At 44.2% G+C, this 23,286-nt stretch overlaps 1 protein-coding gene across 1 annotated transcript in view; it reads left to right on the plus strand.

Annotated features, from left to right (window-relative positions):
- Positions 1-263: 263 nt before the first annotated feature.
- Positions 264-23,286, plus strand: part of MTF1 (metal regulatory transcription factor 1) — a 31,820-nt gene continuing 8,797 nt past the window's right edge. The window contains exons 1-8 of the mRNA XM_036745066.1: positions 264-997; positions 3,080-3,541; positions 14,182-14,420; positions 15,642-15,773; positions 17,696-17,769; positions 18,576-18,709; positions 20,696-20,773; positions 22,614-22,713. Coding sequence (XP_036600961.1) covers positions 3,131-3,541; positions 14,182-14,420; positions 15,642-15,773; positions 17,696-17,769; positions 18,576-18,709; positions 20,696-20,773; positions 22,614-22,713 — 1,168 coding nt within the window. The 5' untranslated portion in view covers positions 264-997; positions 3,080-3,130. The remainder of the gene's footprint in view (positions 998-3,079; positions 3,542-14,181; positions 14,421-15,641; positions 15,774-17,695; positions 17,770-18,575; positions 18,710-20,695; positions 20,774-22,613; positions 22,714-23,286) is intronic.

A 23,286-nucleotide genomic window follows, 5' to 3' on the forward strand; every position in this document is an offset into this window, starting at 1 on the left:
CTTGATTAGCTCTTTATCAAATCTATAGCTCTTTAAGGTTTGCAGACTGGTAGGGGGTTTAAAATCCCAGGTCTGGGCCAAAGAAAAAAAAAGTTGGCAAAACCTTCTTTGTAGTGAACGCACGCTGGCTCTCTGGGATCGCCAATTCCCTAAGCGCTCAGGAGCCATTTGTTTAATGATCTGCCCCGGCCTTCGGCCAGGGATGGATGCCGAGCTCCGCATTCTGGGGCTAGAACGGCCCCCACGGCTCTGGGGGAGGGGCTGTCCGCGCCAGACCACAGTGGTCGGCGCACGTTAAAGAGGGTCCGGCTTCTCCAGGGGTTGTCAGCCGGGACCAAGGGCAGGAGCTCCAGGGTCCCCTGCCCCAGCCGGCTCTTCCTCGAGGCCCCACCCAGTGCCCTAGTGCTGAGCCCCGGCCCTTATTTGGGGTGCACAGCCTCAGTCCGTTCAGCCGCAAGGCAGGGAGAAGAGCGCGCGCACGCCCGCCGAGGGGGGACCGTGGAGGCCCGGCCTTAGGAAGGGGTCTCTCCCGGCAGGGCCCAGATCGGAAGAAACTACAGGGGAGAGAGCGAGACCGTGACCATGAGCGTGACCGTGAGCGTGACCGAGTGAGACCGAGACCGTGAGCGTGACCCAGTGAGAGCGAGACCGAGACCGTGAGTGAGAGCGAGACTGAAACCCTGACCGAGCGGCAGCCACAGCCGGCCCCGCCCCGTCTCGCTTGACCCCACCACCTCTCGGCGTTGATTGGACGCTCCTCACTCACGCCCCCTCCTTCCTTCCCCGCCCCGAGCTCGGGCTCTCGAGGGAGTGGTTGGTTAAATCCGCGCGCGGCGCGCGCAGGAGACCCGGTGGCTGCTCTCCCTACCTTCTCTTCCTCCGGAAAGCGGAAGCGGAAGTGACGTTGAGGGAAAGGGGGGAAGGTGGGGGGCAATCATGGTGCCGCTGGGGAGGGGAAGAGCTGCTGCCGCCGCTGTCGTTGCCGGGTGCCGCCAAGGTAAGAGCTGGAGCTGGGCGTCGACTTGGGGGTGGAGACTACCTGGGAGGTAGGGTCGGAGATCGCGACCCTTGGGGGCTGAAGGAACGTTTTCCAGGGGCTGGGGGAGAGATTCCCGGTCCCGTCTCCATGGGGACCCCCCCCTCCTCCGTCTCCATGGGGATGGGGATCCATCCCCCTCCCCCCCATCTCCATGGAGACCTGGCCCCGGCCCCTCCCTGCTCCCCGGGGGAGACCCGGCTTCCTCCGGGATTCCGCTTGGGAGTGAGGCCTCCCTGCTCCCCCCACCCCTGGCCCAGACCGCTCGCCCGTCCGCTCTTGCCCACCCACTCAGGGAGTGGGCACCCTCACTTGACTCCCACTCCTCTCCCTTTCCTTTCTGCGATAGGGGGCGAATACCAAAGCCCTTCGAGGCAACTCCCAAGCTGGGACCCTAGCTCGCTCCACTACCCCCTTCCCTGCCCGAGGGGCTGGTCCCGGATCACTCTTCTCCCCCCTCACTCGGGGAGCTCAGCCGGCGCAGGGGTGGGTGAGATCCAGAGCACCTTTCACCCCACCCTTAACAGGGCACCCTAGCTCCCTAACTTCCTTCCTGGAAGTGTGAAGCATTCCAGCCTTAGCCCCTTCAAGGGCACCTTGAGCCCACCCCCTACCGGGACCCCAGCGCCCTTTCTTCTCTCTTAGAGATCGTCTGATTTCCTCCCGTCCCGGCTTCAGGTATTCTCCTTTCAGATGCCCTTCCCTTCTCTTCTCTCCTGTCCCCAGTTGAGGATCCTTCTCTATCTATCTCATCTTATCTCTCGGCCTTCTAGCCCTACCGGGGAGGCATTTACCTTCTAAATACCTCCACTCCTCCTCCAATTGAACTAATATGTTCATCCACCACACCACCACCTGCTGGGATGAGGGCACACACACACACACACACACACACACTCTCTCTCTCTCTCTCTCTCTCTCTCTCTCTCTCTCTCTCTCTCTCTCTGTCTCTCTCTCTCCTTCCTTCCTTCTTTACCCGGGGCATGCTTCAGACTTTCCTTAGGCAGTCCTTGGCTCCACACCTCTACCCCTTACCCCAACTCACTTCACTGTCCAGGTTGTCTCTATCAGCTGGCTAGGCCCCAGTGTACTCTTATCTTTCCGTTCCTCCTCCCAGTTGCAGTGAAGTGCATCCATCTGGGCAGTCCCATAAACCTGAGTCAGGGGTCAGAAAGGTTCTTTCCTAATCTGGTTCCTCCAGCTTCTTTGGCCCCATAGTTTGTGTAGACCCTGCATAGAGACAGGCTGGCTTTCCTACCCTATTCTGAGAGAGGATTTCCAACACTAGTGTGGAAGAGAATGTTAAAGTTGTGAGGTTCAAGCAGAAAATAAGAATGACCATGTTGAAACTTTCTAAATTACCCTGTGCTTATATGTTCTGCTTAGCCTCACCCACACTTGTAAAACTTGATGTGTCAGATTTGGAGGGAATTGCAGTTCACTGTTTCAAAGAAGAAAAGCTTCCTGTTTGATTCCTGCTCCACCCCCCCCCCCCACCCCCATCTACAAATCTTCGTAGAGAGTGGCTTGTCGTTGGGTGTACCAGGAGAAATAGGATGAAGCAACCTCCTTTGGAGCTGCCTGAGGGTGTAGTCCCAGAACCCATGTGTAGCAGCCTGTATAGTAGGAGAGTCCTATTCTCATTTGGGGGAATATATGATGGGTTTTTTCTTATATCAATATCTGGAGTGTCTGATTCTTTAAGTTACCTAATTATGCTTAACACCTCTACTCCTTTCACTTTCTTCTCTGGCAACGTTTGGATCATTGGATGGTAAAGAGAAACACGTTTAGAAATTCTTGTGCGGCACTTCATTTTTCTTAGGAATGACTTGAGCCTTACAAGGTAGGGTGACTGATACCATAGAGACTACCGTATCTGCGATTTGTCTAGTCTTGGTCTTCTTGAGGTTTTAAAAAATACTTTACAGAGGGAATAGCAAGGGATAAAGAGGGCCCTAGGAGTACTGCTAGGACTCCTAGGTCCTGCAGGCACCTCACTCCATGTGGTAGATCTTTAATTTTCAACTTGTTCTTTTACAGACTGGTCCTCATCTTCCCATATCTCACAATTGCACTGAGCTCTGTTGAACCATGGGGGAAAACAGTCCAGATGACAATATCATTTGCTATGAGACAGAGGAAGATGAACTATCACATCATGATAAAATACTCAGGTTTGTGGATAAGAATGGACTGATGCCTTCTTCATCGGGAACAGTTTATGACAGGACAACTGTTCTCATTGAGCAGGACCCTGGCACTCTGGAAGATGAGGATGACGAAGGACAATGTGGAGAACACCTGCCTTTTCTAGTAGGGGGTCCCGATGAGGGATATCACTTAATAGATCATGAAGGAATGTCCCAGGGTTATGTTCAACACATCATCTCTCCAGATCAGATCCATTTAACCATAAATCCTGGTTCGACACCTATGCCAAGAAACATTGAAGGTGCGACTCTCACTCTCCAGTCTGAGTGCCCAGAAACGAAGCGCAAAGAAGTAAGTAAGCTCCTGTACCAAGAGCCTGGCTTGGTACCAAAGGAAAGTCTGTACCCAGCTCTTGTTTGGACATTTGATGTCCTGAGGTTATCAGGGGGAACAGTTTTTAAAAAATAACAAAGGCCCCAGGGAAAAGGGCCTTGGTTGGTTTTCTACACCAAGTTTTTATTTTTCAGATATTCACTGTAAATTGTTTGATGTATATTGACCTTTTGCTTTTGTTTTGGTTATTGGCTGATACATAGATACATATATACATATGTACATATATACACATACACTCTTTGGACTTGTGTGTCAATTCTTTGAAATTTCTAAGTATAAATAAATGATTATTTTACATCCCATCTTCCCCAGTCAGGATTAAAATGGAAACTGGACTATTTGGTAACTCCACAGACTTGATGTTGAAATAATTGCTCTTTCCTGTGTAGAAGCCTAAGAAAAGGGACAGTTGCTGCATTAGGGTTTTCCCCTGGCGTATATGTTAGTGGCTTGTTTTAAAGATGGACGACTCTGGGAGCCTGAGTGAAGCTTTATTATCTTGGTAAATTTTTAATGCCTCAAAATTGAAAGCTAGAAGCTTTTCACAAAAATTTCGGAAAAATATAGACAAAGTGAATTCTAAGAGAGGAAAAAAAAACCCTAACACTTTTGGTTTCCAGTTTAATTAGAAGCAAAAAAGGTATGCATTAGAGGTAGTCATGTAAGTTTTCTAGAAACTGTGATTGTAGGTCAGGTAAAAATGGGTCAGTAGTAGCAGCAGTATCTGTGATAAAATGGAAAGTCTTAGCAGACAGATAACCAGTTGTATAGAGTGCCAAAATTTTTTTTTCTTCCCTGCTATTTTGGGGTTGGAATTGGGGTATTTGTTGTCCTTGGAAAAACTCATTAGGTTTCTGCCATCTTATATTTGTACCTGTGAGTTTTAAAAAACCAAGATACAAAATTTGACTTCTGTTAAATTTCATCATAATTTTGGTTCAAGATTCCATCTGGATTGGACTAGATTGGGGTGGGGAACCTGTGGTCTTGAGGCCACATGTGGCCCTCTAGGTCCTCAGGTGAGGCCCTTTGAGTCCATGTTTTACAGAACAAATCCTTTTATTAAGAGAATTTGTTCTGTGAGTTTGGATTCAGTCAAACGGTCGAACTTAAGGACCTAAGGGCCACATGTAGCCTCGAGGCCAAAGGTTCCTTACCCCTACACTAGATGATTTCTAAGGTCCCTTCTAGCATTAAGTCTATGATACTATGAATTTTGATTCTACCAACATATTAGCTGTCTCTTTTAGCTTTGTGTCAGCTACAGCTTTGATAAACCTATCATATCTTCACCCAAAAGTATTGAAGAAAACTGGGTGAAGGACAGTACTGTGGAAACATCTATTTTCTTAGGCTTATAGGATTAAGTCTGGAAAGGATCTGAGAGATCATCTAGTCCAACTCTGTATTTTGCTGCTGAAGGAGGTTGGGGGTGGTGGTGGGGTGGGAGAGAAAGAGAAAATGACTTGCCTTAGGCTACTCAGGTAGTAAGTAGCAGAATTAGGATTTGAATCTAGGTTTTCTAACTTCAAATCCTGATCGACCAATCAGCCTTTGTTTGGGATGAGGTTGTTCAGTGTCTAACAACAGCTAACCAGCCTGTGGTATTCATCTTCCATAATGGCTATGGAGGAGATTTTTGTCATTGTTGTGGAAACCACCACAAAGTCAGGCAGGGTTTTGCCTGAGAGTTTTTGAAATAGCTGGTGCTTTTCTAGGAGAGAGGGAAAGTAAAACCCTGGTTTAAACGCCAGTAATCTTTCCTAATAGTTGGGTCCCATTGTGAGCCGCCTCCTTATTGTTTGACTAACCAGGCTCATGGTGAATCAGTCAGGTAGCTAGGCTGAGCATGCCAGTGTTTCAGGCTCTCAGGGGGTGCTGTCTTCCAGTTCTCAATTCACCAAGCACTTATTAAGTAGCTCTGTACTCCATGCTGTGCTCTGTGCCGAGTGCTGTGGAGACAAAGATAAAAATGGCAGGTTTTGCCTGGAAAGAGTTTCCTTTCTATTTGTTTGTCCTCCAAATAAATGTGTTATAACAAGGAGGAGGGAGAGCAGTGACAGCCAGAGGGATCTGCAGAGGCAGCCCATAGGAGGTGACATTTGAGCTGAGTTTTGAAGGGAGCTAAGGATTCCAGTAGGGCCAGGTGAGCAGGGAGAACATTCTAGGCCTGGGGGATAGACTGCCTGGGCAGGTTTGGCTTGTGGCTAGCTTTTGTCTCAGTGCTTGTCCATTTTGAAGTGAAGACTGTTTGGTTTGCTCTGTTCTCTGGGGTATTCTTTATCTGTGATGAGCTTTCAGTCTGATTTTTCCTTGTTGCCTGACTCTTCTATCGTATCTATAGGTACTTGAACTCTGTGATTACTTTCTCATGGTTTGTTGCTGCTAGCTGTCCCTCTGGGAAGCATCTTTGGGGCAGAAAGTTTAGCACAGTGGACGCCACTCCATTGCCTTCTGCTGTGGCTTTGTGGTTGTTGGTAGCTGCATCTTTCTCTTTGATGTTTACTGTTCATTTTACTGCTGTTTCTTTGTTGTTCTTTTTTTTTAAACTATCAGGACAGTTGATGGTTGCTTCCTTGAATGCTTTATAAATCTGGTTCAGTTACTCCTTCTGGAGTTCCAGTTCAGTGTTTCCCACCCTTTAAGTTCATGCCCTACCTGTGACCAACCCATCCAGCCATCTGTTCATTTGCCTGTAAGATCACTGCCCAAATTCAGGAGACCGTGTTCAGGTTCCAGCTTTGCAACTTCCTAGCTTTGTCATCTTTGGCAAAGGACTTTACTTCATGCTTCAGTTTTACATCTGTGAAATAAGATTATTGGTATACTTACCTACCTCACAGGACCATTGCTGATGTATCTACAGGATGTTGTAACTGTATGGAAAGTGCTATACAAAGGTGAGCTGTTGTTGCCATCATTATGATAAACGCATACCATTTTCTCCTTGTATCTGCCGTGGTTAATAGCCAGACACCCAAAAATTGGCAAAGAAAAGTCTAGGGACTTTGAAAGTTGAGGCATCCCAAAGATGCCATTGGAATGTAACAAAATGTCCCAGTACATTGGCTGGGTTACAGTGGTCTTACTGTTAGAGGTGGTGGCATTATATTCTGTCCGGAGTTCCCTCACCTCTGTCCATGTAGAAGGGTGCTTCTCAGAGCGTATACTGTGACATACCAGAGTACCACAGATTTTGTTTGGTTTGCTGCAAGCTTTTGGATCTGGTGTTATTGCAGATAAAAGAAAATTTAAATCATTTTGATTAATGAAAATTTTACTGACCCAGCATGCGTAGTATGGTATGCATAGTGGTTGTTGGTAGCTGCATCTCGGTAAGTATGGTAAGTATAATATTCACAAAGTAAGTAAAATCTTACTATTACACCATGTACCAGCCTCAGAACATCAGATCTTGGGCTTGCAAAGAACTCCGCAGAATGACTGCCCTTATCGAAGGAAGCTGTGCATGCATTACTCTCCTGACTTTCTCATAGAGTTGCCTACTTAAACATTTGGTGTTCCACAGCTCCTCATGGCAAAGAATGTTGTGCTCATAAGCAAAGAAAGTTTGAGAATCCCAGGAATTCTAGAACTGGAAAGAACCTATGGGGCATCTAGTGCATCTTCCATCCATGCTGTCTATAAAGTCCCCACCAAGTAGGGCTCATCCAGCTTCCTTGAAAACATCTGAAGTTTCCCCCAGGGTAGTGCATTCCATTTTGAACTCTTTATTGGAAAGCCTTTTTTTCCCAATGAGTTAATACAAAACCTACCTCCATTTACCCTCTCTACTTTTGTGCTCCCACTGATCCTAGTTCTGTTCCCTGGGGCCTGGCAGAACAAGGTGGATCCCATTCCATATGGACATCCCTTCTGATCCTTAGACTGATATCCTGTCCCCCACTAAGTTAGTAAACATTCCCACTTTCTTCAGCTGGGTCTCCAGTGACCAGAACTCAGCATGTCTAAATCAGAACTCATTATCTTTCCCCAAAACTCTCCTCTTCCAGCCTGCATCCTTCCAGCCACCCAGGCCCAAAACCTCAGTGTTATCCTTGGAATCTCCACTCTCACTCATCCCACAGATCAAATCTGTTGTGAAATCTTGGCCTTTAAACTTTCACAACTTCTCACCTACATCACCTATTTTCCATTCACTTTGCCACTTACTTCAGCCCCTCATCATTTCTGGAATAGACTATTAACATTGATTTTCTTTTTGATTCACCTGCCTAAGGGCTCTTCTTTTTCCAGTCTATCTTTCACTTAGTTGTCTTTATGATTTTCCTAAAGCATAAGTCTGATCATATCATCTCCTTGGCTCAATAAACTCCAGTGGCTCTGTACTACTAGGATCAAATGTAAAATCTTCTGGCAGTAAAGCTCCTTACCGCTTATCCCTTTCTTATCCTTCCCGTCTTCATATGCCTTCATTACCTTTACAACTGCACTGATCCAGCTGTACTGATTTACTTGCTATTCCTCGCATATCTACCATCTCTGTCTTTGCACTGACAGTCACCCTGAAATGTTCTCCCTCTTCCCTTCTGCTTCTTCATTTCCCTACCTTCCTTCAAGACTCAGTTCAAATCTCACCTTCTGCAGGAAGCCTTTGCAGGTTCTTCTAGCTTCTACAGCCTTCTCTTCTGAGATTACCTTTTTCTTCTGCTCTCTATATATCTAGTTACCTATATGTTGTCTCCCCTATTAGGAGTTCCTGCATCCATACTGATAGAAGGGGATGCGCTGGTAGTGGTAATGGTATGTTCCTACTCATGAATGCCTGTACTCATTGAATGCTTAGTGCAAATAGTTGAATGACCTGTGGAACAGGAGCAATAAGGAAAGGAGCTGTGTAATTTCAGACTTTGAAGGGACCTTTAAAATCATATAGCTTAACCTTCTGGGGTTAAATGGGTCCATAACCTTCTATGGGTTAAATGTAAATGGGTCCAAAAATCCTATGCTGTGGACCTCGTTTTTCATTTCTCTTTTGTCTATCACTTGTATGTGCAGCTCCAACATCCTTTCCTTACCCACCCATGACTTTGAAGGCTATTTTTCTTCCTTGATGTGTGTTTAATGCCTAATTTTCTGCAGCTTTTATAGGCATTTCCTCATCTCATCACCACCACTCTTTCTAAATTCCTCTGACTTCACTTGACTTGACTCTTTCTGTATCTCCAGCACTTAGCACAGTGTAGGTACATAGTAGGTAGGTGCTAAATAAGTGTTTACTGACTGACTTTTGACTGGGGTAGAGGCACCTTTGTTCAGTATTTCTTACTATACCTATGCACTATGTATGCGTGTATATACACATACATATACATGTGTATGCATGAGTATATACATATATTTGCATATACACTCACACAGAGAAATCCTTATTGCATTCTGGGCCGCTCAGAATCAGTTCCTTGAATGTTTATCTGTTTCCTGCCCCCTGGCTGGAATTTTTCAATGCTAATCCAGGCTCAACACTAAATACTAAATCCTTAACATGACCCAACTCTGCTCAGTCCATGAAACAGAAATCGAAGCCATCTTCTTCAGCCCTCTCATAATGACAAGTTCTCCTTATTGTTCTAGGTTAACATTAGTTTAGCTACATTAATATCTGAGATCCATTAAAACTAGATTTTATTCCCATTGGTATAATCAAAGCAGCTGATACTACAAGACTGATTTTACTGAAATGGACCATAGAGAACAGTTCTACCTTCATGCAGCTTAGCTCTTAGCACTTCCTTTTTCTGATACAATTGGATGTTGCTTGGATTTCCCTTCTTACAAAATTTGGTGCCATTGAAGATTCAAGATTATGGTATTTTTTCTCTCACCAGTAATGAAGTAGGAAGATTACCTGTTAAGTAGGCTCAGAAGGTGACATAGTTGTTTTGAGAATCGGAGGGTTGGGCATCTTTGCCACTAACTGGTTGTATGGCCTCTGGAAAATTGCTGTTCTCTCAGCCTCATTTTCCTTTGGATAGATGGATTCCTTGGATAGATCCTCTCTAAGGATTCCTCTCAGTTGTAAAATTTCCTGTATGTTCTGAGTGAGCTGTCAGTATTAAATTCCTGCTCCAGGACTTGGGTATCTAACAGAACATAGCAAAGAGCTGTTTTCTTTTGGGTGAGGTGAAGTAACAGCTTCAATTTTGAAATAGTCTTTCAGTGCAGGGAAAATCTACAACTCACCTTGTCCGCCCCTCCCCCCGTTGAACTTCTGTGCTTAACTTATCCAAGCAAAAGAATAAATTAGAGGAGCTTATACTTTATTGATCCATAGTCCCATTCATCATGGGACCTTTGAGGAGGCAGTCTGAAGAATGACAATACTCATTTTTATTGTCATAAACTTTTTTCATTGAGTCATGGAAACTTTGGTTCCATACAAAGTCCTAGTTCTTTTTCTTTTTTAAAAATGTATTTATTTATTTTTAGTTTGCAACATTCAGTTCCATAAGCTTTTGAGTTTTGAATTTTCTCTCCTTCCCTCCTTTCTCCCCTCAAGATGGCGTGCAATCTGATATAGGCTCTACGTATACATTCACATTAAACATATTTTCATATTAGTCATGTTGCAAAGAATTGTAACCAATGGAATGAACCACGAGAAATAAGAAACAAAACTAAATAAAAAAGAGAGAGAACAAATAGTATGCTTCGATCTGCATTCAGACTCTGATTCTTTCTCTGGATGTGGATAGCATTTTCTGTTATGAGCCTTTTGGAGTTGTCTTAGAACCTTGCATTGCTGAGAAGAGCCAAGTCTATCAAAGTTAGTCATTGCACAATGTGGCTCTAACTGTGTATAATGTTCTCCTGGTTCTGCTCCCCTCACTCAGCATCAGTTCATCTAAGTCTTTCCAGGTTTTTCTGAAGTCTGCCTGCTCATCATTTCTTATAACACAACAGTATTCCATTACAGTCATATAATACAACTTGTTCAACCATCCCCCAGTTGACGGGCATCCCCTCAATTTCCGATTCTTTGCCACCACAGAAAGAATTGCTTTAAGTATTTTTGTATATGTGGGTCCTTTTCCCATTTGTATGATCTCAAAGGCCTAGTTCTTTTGCCTTTAAACACTTAGCTGCTCTTTAAGTCTCTTTAGTACGGATCTGTAACTCATGACCACCTTGGTCCTATGGTGCTATATGCTAAGTCCTATATAGATTCTCCAGAGCAAAGATAGATAATGTAGTGAAATTGTATGGTAACACAGATGTTATCAGAGTAAAAAAATATTTATTGTGCTTGTTGTGTGTGTTTGTGTGTGTGCATGGGCGCTCGGGGTGGGACTCCCTGTTAGGTCTGTGGATAAATAGATACATAGACCCTCTGAGTTGGAAGAATCTCAAAGATCACCTAGTGCACCCTTGCCTATTGGAAGCATAAAGTCCTAGTGTATAAGTCATAGTCCTTGTCCCATAAGGAATTACGTGGGGGAAGGGAAAAGAGAGGTGAAGGAAGGGAGGAAGTAGGATTGGTGTGTAAAATCATTTATACATATGATAGAACAAAAGTTCAGAGATTGGTTAAGACTTCACGGAGGAGGTGGGTTTTGAGGTTAGGTAGTATATAAACAAGTAGAGAAGAGAGAGGAGAAGGATGTTTTAAGCTGGGGTAACAGCCTGAGAAAAGGGGAAGAGATAAGAACGTGTGGGACATATTCAGGAAACAGTGAACATATTAGTTTGGCTGGAGGGAATCAGTGGAAGATATTAGATTGTAAAGAGCCTTGCATGCCAAGCTAGAGAGCGGAGACTGGATTGAAGACAGTGAGGAGCCACTCAGAGTTTTTGAGCAGGAACATGTGAACATGTATTTTGAACATGTGAAAATTTATTTAGGAAGATTTATCTGATAGCCTGAGAAAAGGGGAAGAGATAAGAACGTGTGGGACATATTCAGGAAACAGTGAACATATTAGTTTGGCTGGAGGGAATCAGTGGAAGATATTAGATTGTAAAGAGCCTTGCATGCCAAGCTAGAGAGCGGAGACTGGATTGAAGACAGTGAGGAGCCACTCAGAGTTTTTGAGCAGGAACATGTGAACATGTATTTTGAACATGTGAAAATTTATTTTAGGAAGATTTATCTGATATTAAAGATGAATAACTAGCTGGTGTAGTAGATAGAGCACTGGCCTTGATTTCAGGAAGACTCAGCTTCTAGAGTTCAAATCCTGCCTCAGACACTAACTAGCTGTGTAATCCTGGGCAAGTCACTTAACCCTCTTTGCCTCAGTTTCTTCATCTGTAAAATGAACTGGAGAAGGAAATGGCAAACCACACCAGTATCTTTACCAAGAAAACCTTAAATGGGGTCATGAAGGGTTGGAAATGACTGAAAAACTGAACATCATCAGAGATGGGGATACTAGTCTGCAGGACTTATTTGTCCTGCAGACTCTCTATGAGGGATTAAGGATCTGAGCTATGGTGATTCCAATAGGAAAGGAAAAGAGGGATCGAAGAGAAATTATAAAGGAAAAATTGAAAAGACTGAAGGGACAGGGGAAAGGGAGAAACACACAGACATGTCAAGGATGACATCTAAGTCATAGCAGGGCTGTGATTAAGGGATTCCAACTAGAGTGAGTGAGGAAGTGATACTATTGATTGGAATAGGTAAATCTGGGTAGGAGAATTTGGGAAAAGATAGGTTCAGATAACATCAGGACATTCAAGTAAGATGGCCAATAGGTCATTAGCTATCTGGGAGCTAGGTGGCACAGTAGGTAGAACACCAGGCCTGGAGTTAGGGAGATCTGAATTCAAATCTTGTCTTAGACACTTAGTAGCTGTGTGACCTTGGGCATGTCACTTAATCTGTTTGCCTCAGTTTCCTCTTTTGTAAAATGGGGATAATAATAGCACCTACTACCCAGGGTTGTGAGGATCAATTGAAATAATATATGTAAAGCACTTAAAGCCTGGAACATGGTAGGGGCTATGTTAGTTGTTATCTGTGTTACTATGAGGTTGAAGCTTAGGAGAGAAGTCATCTAACTAGTGACGCTTGAAGCCACAAGATACTTGCCCTGGAATATTCCAATAAGTTGATTGAACATTAACTTTTCTTCTTTTAGATTTAGAACTTATATATTTGAAACTTTAGATTTTGTTGATAGAGTAAATTATCAGGATGGATTTGGATTCATTCTTAGGCATTTATCCTGAGGATCACAGAATATTACCATTGGGGAAGAGACCTTAGGGAGTATCTAATCTAATCCCCTCATTTGACTATACTGAGGCTTAGAAAAGTTGGGGCTTGCTTAAGATAAATGTCAATGTCAAACCTGGGATTAGAACCCAGCTCTTCTGATTCCTAGGATTCCAAGGTCATTGTTCTTGCTACTTTTTTGATTCAGTTCATTGTGTCGAAGAAGACAAGTTGTGTTAAGAGAGTCCTGTGTGGTAATGTTCAAATACATACCAGAATTTTTATAGAAGAGAATATTTATGTACTAGATTCATAACCTTAAAGTCAACAACTATGTGTTTTAGTTTATTTACTTGAGAATATTTGGTTACTCAAAAGCTTAGTTTTACCACCTTGCTCATTCCCAAGATTAACAACGGACATACAGAAGTCGTTTTTAAGACATCGTGGTGTAGATAGACTAGATTAGAATAGATTCAAGAAAACTTTGGGTCAGATCCTGCCTCTGACACTTACCCATGAGACCATGAGTGAATTATTGAGCTTATCTGAGCTCTAGACAACTCTTCAACTACACACAGATTATGAACTGCATTGGTGTGGGTAGTTCCTATACCCCTATCACAGATCCTTGATGCATTGCTGTATGTTTATCCTTAAAACATATGTATTTGATAAAGGGGGAAAGCCTACTTGTTGTATTGTTGTATTTCAAGGATCTATGATTTCACCAGTGAGGGAGTTTACCAGTGTCTATGCAAATGACAACCCCATTGTAACTTCAGTGGCTTAGTGAGTGATTGTGGCCAGACTGGTGTAATGGGTCTCTCTGAGCTGGGCTGAGCTATTTCTTAAGGCACCCATAAACAGTTTGTTGCTGGTTCTCAACTCAAAACATTTGCAGCTTGGGTAAGGCTGCCTTCTAGGGCTGTCACCTTACTTGGCATAGCCTTTAAGAACTTAGGTTGATCTCAATGAGTAGGATTTTGATAGAGGAATGTCCCAGAAATAACACTTAATTTTCAGATTTAATAGTAAGGAAATAACTTGGATTTCTTGGAAACTGTGGTAACAGAGTCTAAGCTGTAGCATCTCCAACCAAGCTCTAAAGGCTGGGTGCAATGTATGTATGTTCTGTACCACCCTAAGTGATTGGAGAAGCTCATTACCAGATTGACTGAAGGCTGTGTCTCTTGAAAACCATCTTAAGTCATAGCAGGGCTGTGATATATGTCAGTGGATGGGATATCCATGCCAAAGAGATTGTATGTAGGTCCTTGAAGTAATGAAGTAAGTTATAGCAAGGAGATGTTTATTTTAGACATCTTCTGGGAATGGGACATGGGGAACTCAGGGGGAGTTTGTTGACAACAAGCCTTTCAGCACCACTGACTGGGCAAGCTTTGTGTGATAGGTGAAGCGGTACCAGTGCACCTTTGAGGGCTGCCCTCGCACCTACAGTACAGCAGGCAACCTGCGCACCCACCAGAAGACCCACCGGGGCGAGTATACTTTTGTCTGCAACCAAGAGGGCTGTGGCAAAGCTTTCCTCACCTCATACAGCCTCAAGATCCATGTTCGAGTACACACAAAGGAGAAGCCATTTGAGTGTGATGTGCAGGGCTGCGAGAAGGCATTCAACACGTTGTATAGGTTAGTGTCCCGTCCTCCCCTACCCCCCCCACTCCCCCAACTTTGCATGATAGATGTGTTTCTGTATAATTGTGTGTCATCTTCCCTCCTTGGAGAGGTGGGCAGCCAGGTGCACAATGTCAGATAAAGTGGTCACCTGGTCGGTTTTGCTTAACAGATTTTCTTTGTTTCTAGGGAGAGTTGGGGGTGGGTAGGGTGGGAGATAATACTGGCAAATAGCTAATGTAAACAAGAGGCATCTATGAATCTTTCAAACTGTCTGTAAATGAAATCTTTATGAACTTAAATCATTTGATAAATTGATCCTTTTTGCTGTGACACAATTGTGACTTCCTGACAAACACCCAGATAAACCTTCTTATAGAATCCATAGAATACTTTCTCTGAAAAACTTGCTAGTTTGGTAGTAACATTAGCCGTAAACTAATCATTTTAAATGTAGGCTGTTAGCAGTTTCTCAAGTATCTTTTTTGTAAATCCAGATTTTCATATATCTGTTGCTTCAGGTAAGGACAAACCTGTATCTGATTTTGTGTCTCATGGAGTGAAGTTCTTGCCTCTTGCACTGGCATTTTGTCCCTTGGCTGAAGGCCTTGCACTGTGGGCCTGAGGCTTTGTAACTCTCTTGCCTTAACCATGGGGAGCTTCTCTCAACCACACTGAGAACTGTCTGCTTTTGGTTCTGAATGAAATGGGGAGGGGGCTGGAAATGAGACCTCATGAGCCTTATTTTGAATCTTCTGCCTGCTAATAGAGAGCTGTTTTCCATTCTTGCCCCTCCCCTCCAACAGTTTGCACATTTGTCTGTTCCCCAAATCTGATCATGCTTAGGACTGTCAGGGACCAGCTACTGTTAGAAGTAGGGTAGGGGAAGGAAGGAGGGAGCTGAGCAATGGAAAAATGCTAACGAAGGGACCCTGATGCAGAGAAGGAGTGTCAGGTGGAGGTGTCTATACCCGGAGACCCAAGCCAAGTTCAATATTAAAAAAAAAAAACAGCAAGAAAGAGAATCCAGGGAACAATGCAGGTGCTGTTAGTTACTTGCTCATGGTTAATGCCAACAGCCAGTTCCTTTATGCATGTGTTGCCCTTCCCAGCTCTGTATCTAAAAGGCATGGAGATAGGTTGGCATTCCTGAGAACAATCTGGAAACATCTTGGCCTGGCCCTGAAGGTTAGGGACTAAATTATGGTAAAGAGAATTTTCCTGGCTGTTTTGCAGACTGAAAGCACACCAGCGGCTGCATACAGGGAAAACCTTTAACTGTGAATCAGAAGGCTGCAGCAAATACTTCACCACGCTCAGTGATCTGAGGAAGCACATTCGAACCCACACAGGAGAAAAGCCATTTCGGTAGGTTACTGAATCTGTCACTTCTAGGCCACAGGACTATTGATCACAAACCAGGTTTCTGCTGCGTTTGTTTGTGTATGCTGCGTTCCTCCTTTTTTCAATTGAGGAAACTTCCTGTATTCCCTGTATACCACAGTAGGAAACTTTCCAGTACTGGCCAAAAATGTCTCTCGGACATGTGTACTTGTTGAGGCCAGAGGGATGGGGATGGCCCATAAAAACAGACAGGTTGTGAAAACATCTCAAGTGCTGTATTTATCATTTTGTATTATCTTATTTGACCATCACAGTAATCCTGTGAAGTAGGTCGTGTAGTGTTCATTCAATTGTTGAGGAAACTGAAATGATTTAATAATAGTTAATATTTCTACAATTTAAGTTTTTACAAAGCACTTTATACATATTGTCTCCAGTGGATCCTCCCAAGAACCTTGTGAAGTAGGTGTTATTACAGCCCGAGGTCACATAGCTGCCCTCGGTTTGTTTTGGTCAAGATGGTGAACCAGCTTGACTTGCTCAGGTTTGGATGGATTGACATTTCTCCTCCAGGGCCCGTGCAAACAAACATATCCTTGGTGTTTGTGTTTGGCATGACTAAACTTTTCTATGGTAGATTTGCAGGATTGTCAGAGCTGGAAGAGACCATAGAGGTCCCTGAGGCCCAGCCCACTCATTTCATAGGGAACCTGAAGACCCAGAGCGGGGAAGGGCCTTCATGTCCATGGTCAGAGACTGGACCCCAGGATTTTTATGTTGATAAAAAGCCTAATCTCATTTGTCAGATGACTCAATTGTAAGAATACGTTGTAACTAACCAATTCTGATTGGTTTTATTTTTATTTCATGTTTAGGGCATTCATTTGTGTGAATTTTCTAGTAGTCATCTCTAATTCAGTCAGTCACCAAGCATTCATTAGATGCCTACTGTGTGCCAGGCATTGGGGTTAGAGAAAACTGGAAGTAGTCCCTGCTCTCAAGGTGCTTCCATTCCTTGGGGGATGACATGCACTTCCACGATAATTGTATATGAAACAATATAATTGTATATAAAACAAGGTGGTCCAGGGAGGGGAGGGCCAGGGCTCGGTTGGGGCTGTGTGTATGTGGGTGGCAGGAATGATTTCATACAAAAGGTGGTGCTTGACCTGATCTTGAAGGAAGTGGTGTGCTAGAGAAGGTGCTTGAAGTCAAGAAGACTGGGGTTCAAATCCTGCCTCAGATAGTGACTACCCGTGTGATTCTGGGCAAGTCCTTTCACCTCCCAGTGTCTCAGTTGCCTCATCTGTAAAACAAGGGGGTTAGACTTGATGACTTCTGGGATCCTTTCCAGCTCTAAATCCATGATCTTGTGATCTATAATCATGTGATTCTTTTCAGGCAGAGGTGAGGAGAGCCAGGGGTGCAAAGATTTGGGGAAGGAATATGGAGTGTTGTGTGTGAAGACCAGCAACAAGGCCGGTTTGTCTAGAGCGTAGCATGAAGGGAGGGAGTCACATGGAATGAGGCTGAGGCCAAGCTGGGCAGGGCTGTAAAAGCCAAATAGAAGCGTTTATGTTTTATCCTAGAAGTACTAGGGAGCCGCTGGAGTTTATTGAGGAGGGTAGTGATACGGTCAGATCCAAGTAGGAGGAAGATCACTTGGGCAGCCGTGTGGATGAAAATGCCATTCTGTAAAGTAGTGAGTGAAAAGTCTTACCCTGTCATGAAATCCACAGCATTCACGCCACCCACTGCTAGTAGAGCTTTTCTTCCCTCTGTAGCTAATTCCTTCTGAACCCTGATAGGTCACTGAGGCTTCATTCTACCACCTTCTCCGAAGTGTTCTGCGAATTAATGTTGTTGGTGTGTACTGAAGTCGTTGGTGCTAGAATTCCCCCTTAGCTGATGCCTGCTGTTTCTTTGTATTTCAATGACTTGTTCAGGTGTGATCACGATGGCTGTGGGAAGGCGTTTGCAGCAAGCCACCACCTGAAAACACACGTCCGAACACACACTGGTGAGTTTGTTTTTTTTACTATAAATGTAATGGCAATGTGATTCCAATTGTTTAGATCCATTATCTCATTCATTCTTCATAATAGCCTGGTGTGTCAGGTATTAGTTAGTATTGCTATTTCCATTTGACAAATAAGGAAACTCTGGGGTCAAAGGCTTGCCCAGGGTCACAAAGCTAGGAGGGAAGCAGAGTCAGGACCTGAACCCACGTCTTTGATTCCAAGTTTTCTGTAGTTAATGGTTGACTACATAATTGTGCGGAAGTAGAGATCAAGGTTGATTAGCCTAGTCTCCCCCATCAATGTGTGACTTTCAAAGGTAAGATCGTAAAACTTGGCGATCATTTTGTTTGACACCGTCATTTTGTAGAGGATGACAGTGAGGTTTGGAGGGAAGGGACATACCCAAGGTCATACATAGGCCAGCAGGAGTGGAACTGGGCTTGTCCTGACTTCCGTGGGGAACTACTGTTTCTATTCTCTCCTTTTGTTTCATCAGTAATAAATATCCCGAAGAGATAGGGGGAAATGCATGAGTTCTTATAAAACAGAACCCAGGAAGAATTGCTCATCTGTTTGAACTTTTGAATGTCAGACTATGTTCAGAGCTCTGTCCATTCAGAGTTTACAGTGGGGGATAGTTAGAACTTGATGTGCAAAGCTTTCCGTGTTACTCTCTGCCTGGATGCCAAGTGCCCACACAAGAATCCATGTTTCCTTTAGTCAATTAAAGGGGGGTTGGGGAGCGAGCAGAATCCATTTAGGGTAAAGCTAACTTAGGGTAAAAATAACTTTGTCCTTCCTTCAGGTGAAAGGCCCTTCTTCTGCCCCAGTAATGGCTGTGAGAAGACATTCAGCACTCAGTACAGTCTCAAAAGTCATATGAAAGGTCATGATAACAAAGGACATTCATATAGTGCACTTCCCAACAGCGGGTCCGAGGTACGGGATTCTTGTTCCCTCTCCTATGCTTTGATCTCCCTAATACAGGATACTTGCTTAGCTGCTTTGGGTAATGTCAAGGTAAATGTGTTTTAAAGCTTGTTCTTTTACCACATTTCTGTTGATGAGAGAGTAGCAAACTGTGTCCAGATGGATATGCCTTTTGATGAGGAAGAGTATCCTGAAATTCATCTGGATTGAGTTTCCAAGGACTCATATTTATGTGATACTTCATGATTTACAAAGTATCTCCCTCATGTAGCCATGTGAGGCAGGTAGTAGATTATTATCCCCATTTATAGGTTCAAGAGCATGTTATAAAGGTCAAGTGACTCACCTTGATTCCCCCTTGCTAATAAGGGGAAGATCTTGGACCCCCATCCCAGTATGTGGTGTCTGCTGCTACCCCTACTCCTTCCCTCCCCTGGTTGACTGGGGCTCATTCTGAGCCTTTATAAAATGAAGCTCTTGGTCCTTTGCTGCCTTAATGGGCTACTCTGCAATTTTGAATGCACTGACTTTTAAAAATATTTTTTATTATTTTTCTATGTCACATATTTTCAAATCTGTTTCTCTCCTCCCCAGAGAGGAGGTTGTAATAATGAAAGGGGAGGGCAGTTCAGCAACACTAGCTAGGACCCCTGCTGCCTTCACTAGTATGTGTATGTGCCCATAGTTTCCTACCTCTGCAAAGAAGGGAGTGAGGTGTATTTTCTGTTCTTTAGGGTCAAGCTTGGCCATTCTAACTACATAGCCTTCGTGACACACAGAATGCAATAGAGCATTGGCTTTCCCAGGGGAGTCTGTTGGTCCTTGGTAGTCCTTCAATTTGTCTGTAGAATCTCCCATGTTCTGTTCGTGTTTCTAGTATGGAAGGGTTTATAAGGTGCTTCAGAAGGCTCTAGTTTGTTGTTCTCATTCCCAGAGGGCAGAACCAGGAGCTGGAAGCTGAAGGAGCAGATACATAGATTTCTGTTCAGCATCAGGAAAATCTGTTTAAAATGAGAGTCATTCATAAATGGACTGCTTCAGGAGTATATACCACATCTTTGAAGGTTTTCAAACCAGTGGATAACTGTCAATCAACATTTTTTAAAGCACTTACTATGTTCTTGGCATTGGGCTGAGTGTTGGATATACAAAAAGCTTATAAGCTTCCTGGGGGAAGGGATTTTTTTTTTTTGCCTTCCTTTGTATCCTCAGTGCTTAGCCCAGTCCCTAGCCTAGTAGGTGCTTAATAAATGTTTTTGATTGACTAATGTAATGGAGGAGACGATGTTTGCACAGATATGCATAAGATACATAGAGTATGCTTAGAGGGGAAGGTTCTAGTGTCTGGGGGGACCAAGAAAGTTCACCTGCGAAAGGTGGTATTTGAACTGAGTTTAAAAGGAAGCTGAGGGTCTTAGAGATGGAGGAGAGCAGGGAGAGCATTTATTGTAGGAAGGACCTGTGTTTTAGGTTTAGGTGACCTCAGAGGTCCCTCCTAACTCTAGTATTCTGTGATTCATTATCAGTGTTTCATCAAGCTCAGCCCCAGAATGTTGGCTCCATGTAATGAATCATTCTGACCACAGCAGTTTATGAAGTGCGTCATCTTACAAAGGGTAGAAATGTTTTATGAAGGGTGGAAGCTTTAGGACCTGCAACAGTGGGGGGAGCCCCCACCCAGATGAAATCACGACTCTTTAGAAGTCCCTGTCCTCCAAAACAGGAGATTGCTTTTTGTGGTGATGGGTAGAGTCTTCTGGGTCATTGGCTGCATTGAAGTGGTTCACAGCTCCAAACATCTGAGAAGTGCTAGCCTGAAGCACAGCTGTTCATATTGTGCTATGGAAACCTATCTCTGCAGCCTATTTTTATAAAGGGGTAGTCAGGTTTCTAATTAAGTGACTTTCTTTTTAGTAAGTGATAGAAGCCCCTATGGCTTTGGATTGATGCTTGCTCCTGTAAGTGCTGATTTGGGTTTTTTTCCCAACACTGCAGGACACAAACCACTCACTTTGTCTGAGCGACTTGAGCCTCAAATCCAAGGATTCTGAGCTACGAGAAAATTCCAATACAGTAAGTATAATTTTCGTCCATTGAGATATATGGGACCGAGAGCAGTGCCAAAAAACCCCAAACCAGACAGACTAGTATTGGCCTTCCTCTGGACTCGGTTGACCTCCATTCTTTCATCCTGGCTATTTGCCTTTCTGTGCAGTTCTGCCCTTGGGTTGCCAGGGCATTGCCTCTCCAACCAGAACCTTCTCTGATTTGGTCCTGTTCTGAGGGCCTCCCCACCACCCCCACCCCTCTGCTGGGTAATTTAGAGCCTTTATTCAGCAAATCTTTGTAAGGATATGTATGTAGTAGTTATCTTATATGACAGGGTGCTTTCAATGATTGATTTTTGTGACATTGTGTTGAAGGAAACCTTTGATCCCCACCACCCTCGTTTCCTCTAGAGAAGAGGCAGTCTTGGCCTCAGCTCTGATGGCCCTAATTTGCTCTGTTAGGATTAGGAAATGTTCCCACCATCCCAATGAGTTCTTGTTTTCACAAACCTATGCCTTCAGTCAGTGCTTATGCAGGCTGTTTGGTACACTTCTCAGAATTGTACTAAAGTCCCTCTTCCTTTTGAAGACGTGATTCTTTGGGTGATTTTTTTTTCCCATTTGCAGAAGTCATATGGAGTGGCAGTGGGCCAAAAAAAATTCATCTCCCACTGATGAGCCTTCTGGTGATGAACCTCTGCCTGTTGCTGGGCTTGCCCTTGGCTGCCAGACTCATGAGCCTCTGCCAGACCTTTTTAGCTCAGTCAGGCCTGCCAGCACATGTGCTCTTTTGGCACAGCCTTGGAGAGCCCAAGGTTCCCTCTACCCCAACAAGTTGTCAGATGAAGGCTTGGCTCTGTGTGGTATGGTACAAAATAAATAGGCATTAACAACATGGCCGAAGGTATTCAAGTAAAGTAGAGTGATGGTCTAGATGGCCATGGGTCAGGGATGTGATAGAAGGGATTCAGCATTGGTAGGAGATTGGATTTTATGCTGAGGTGCCTGAATATCTTGGATACCAATGTCTTCTTATCATCTCTCAGATCATCTTAAGTGCTCCTAACTAGGGCTTTGCCTTACAGAAGAATGTTTTCTGCATCCCTGAGGCCTCCAGGCAGGGTAGATAGTAGGCAGTGGACTGGTAAACACCCTCTTCTACAACTCCTCCCATGAGGTGATAGAAAAGGTCTACCTCTCCCTGCCAGATTGCCTGATCCTGATAAGCTTCTTCCTGATTAATGAAGATTATAGGAACAATGAAGCCAGTCTGATGCTTGGAGATCCCCACAAAGAGGCAAGAGAGAGATTGGTTTCCACTTGTATCTGGAAGACATAAGAGTGCTGCAAAAATCTGGGATAGGTTGTGTGGTGGAAAAGCCAGGACCCCACTTCAGGCTCTAGAACAGACTGCCATGACTCTTGCTGCATGGAACATAGAAAGAACAGTGGGACTGGAAATTTGGAGACCTGGGTTTTAGAATGCACTCTGCCACTAACCTCCTTTATAACTGTAGGCAAGTTAGCTTGTAGTGACTATGGTCCTGGGATTATAGGTTTAGCTTTGGAAAGGATGTTAGAGATCATTTAATCCAACTTGCTAATTTTATGAATGGGGAAAGTGGCCTGCAGAGGAGATGTGACTTCCTCAGGGCTACAGAGGTATGGTGAGGGGGGAGGAGAGAGAAAGAAGAAACCCAAAGCTAAAATTTAAAGGCAGATTTCCAAATGCAGCCTTTTTTCCACTGTACCTTTTCCAAAGGTCCCATCCCCTCCAAAGGCCATGCTTTAGGAAACTCTGACAAGTATGGGTAGAAAGCATTCCTTTTATTTCTCCTCACATTTTGGCATGTTTCCCTTCCTAGACACATGGCCAAGACCTTAGCACAATTTCACCAGCAATCATCTTTGAATCAATGTTCCAGAACTCAGATGATACTACAATCCAGGAAAACAAGCAGACAGGTTTGTTCCTTAACTGAGCATGGGCTTGGTCAGGCGGGTGGGTTGCATGCTTAGTGTTGGCTTTCTAAGGTAGGGTCTGTCAGCTTACGTGACCTTGTGGACCCTTTTCCAAAAGCCAGGGATTTTTGAAATCTTCCTCCCTAGAGCTGTTAGGCTTGAAAAGTCTAGCTGGCTTTTTTTTTTTTTTTAGGAAGAATGGGGCTTGCCCTGGGCCCATCACACCCATTTTTGAGGAAAAGGCAGAGGCACACTAGGGCCCCAGATATGTCAGTGTTGCTGACTTGGACTTGGTTCTCTGAAGAGCCTCTGCTCCAGAAGGGCAGGCCAAGCTGTAGAAGCCGAGGATGCTCCTAAGCAGAGCTTCAGTACTTGAGATTTTTCGGCTCAGGCAGAGACCCTCAAATTTCAGGACTGAGGTTGCCAGTGGACCTGGTGGTCTTGACCACCTTTCTCTGAGGCTCTAAAAGCAGAAGTTGCCTGCAGGAGGGGCTTCTTTGAGGGTCCGTGACTGCAGGTGTCCAGTGACTGCTCTGTGTGTGTGGGGAAGAGGGCCAGGCTTGGGAAACTCAGTGC

Source organism: Trichosurus vulpecula, chromosome 2 (assembly GCF_011100635.1).
Source record: "Trichosurus vulpecula isolate mTriVul1 chromosome 2, mTriVul1.pri, whole genome shotgun sequence".
Lineage (NCBI taxonomy): Eukaryota > Metazoa > Chordata > Mammalia > Diprotodontia > Phalangeridae > Trichosurus > Trichosurus vulpecula.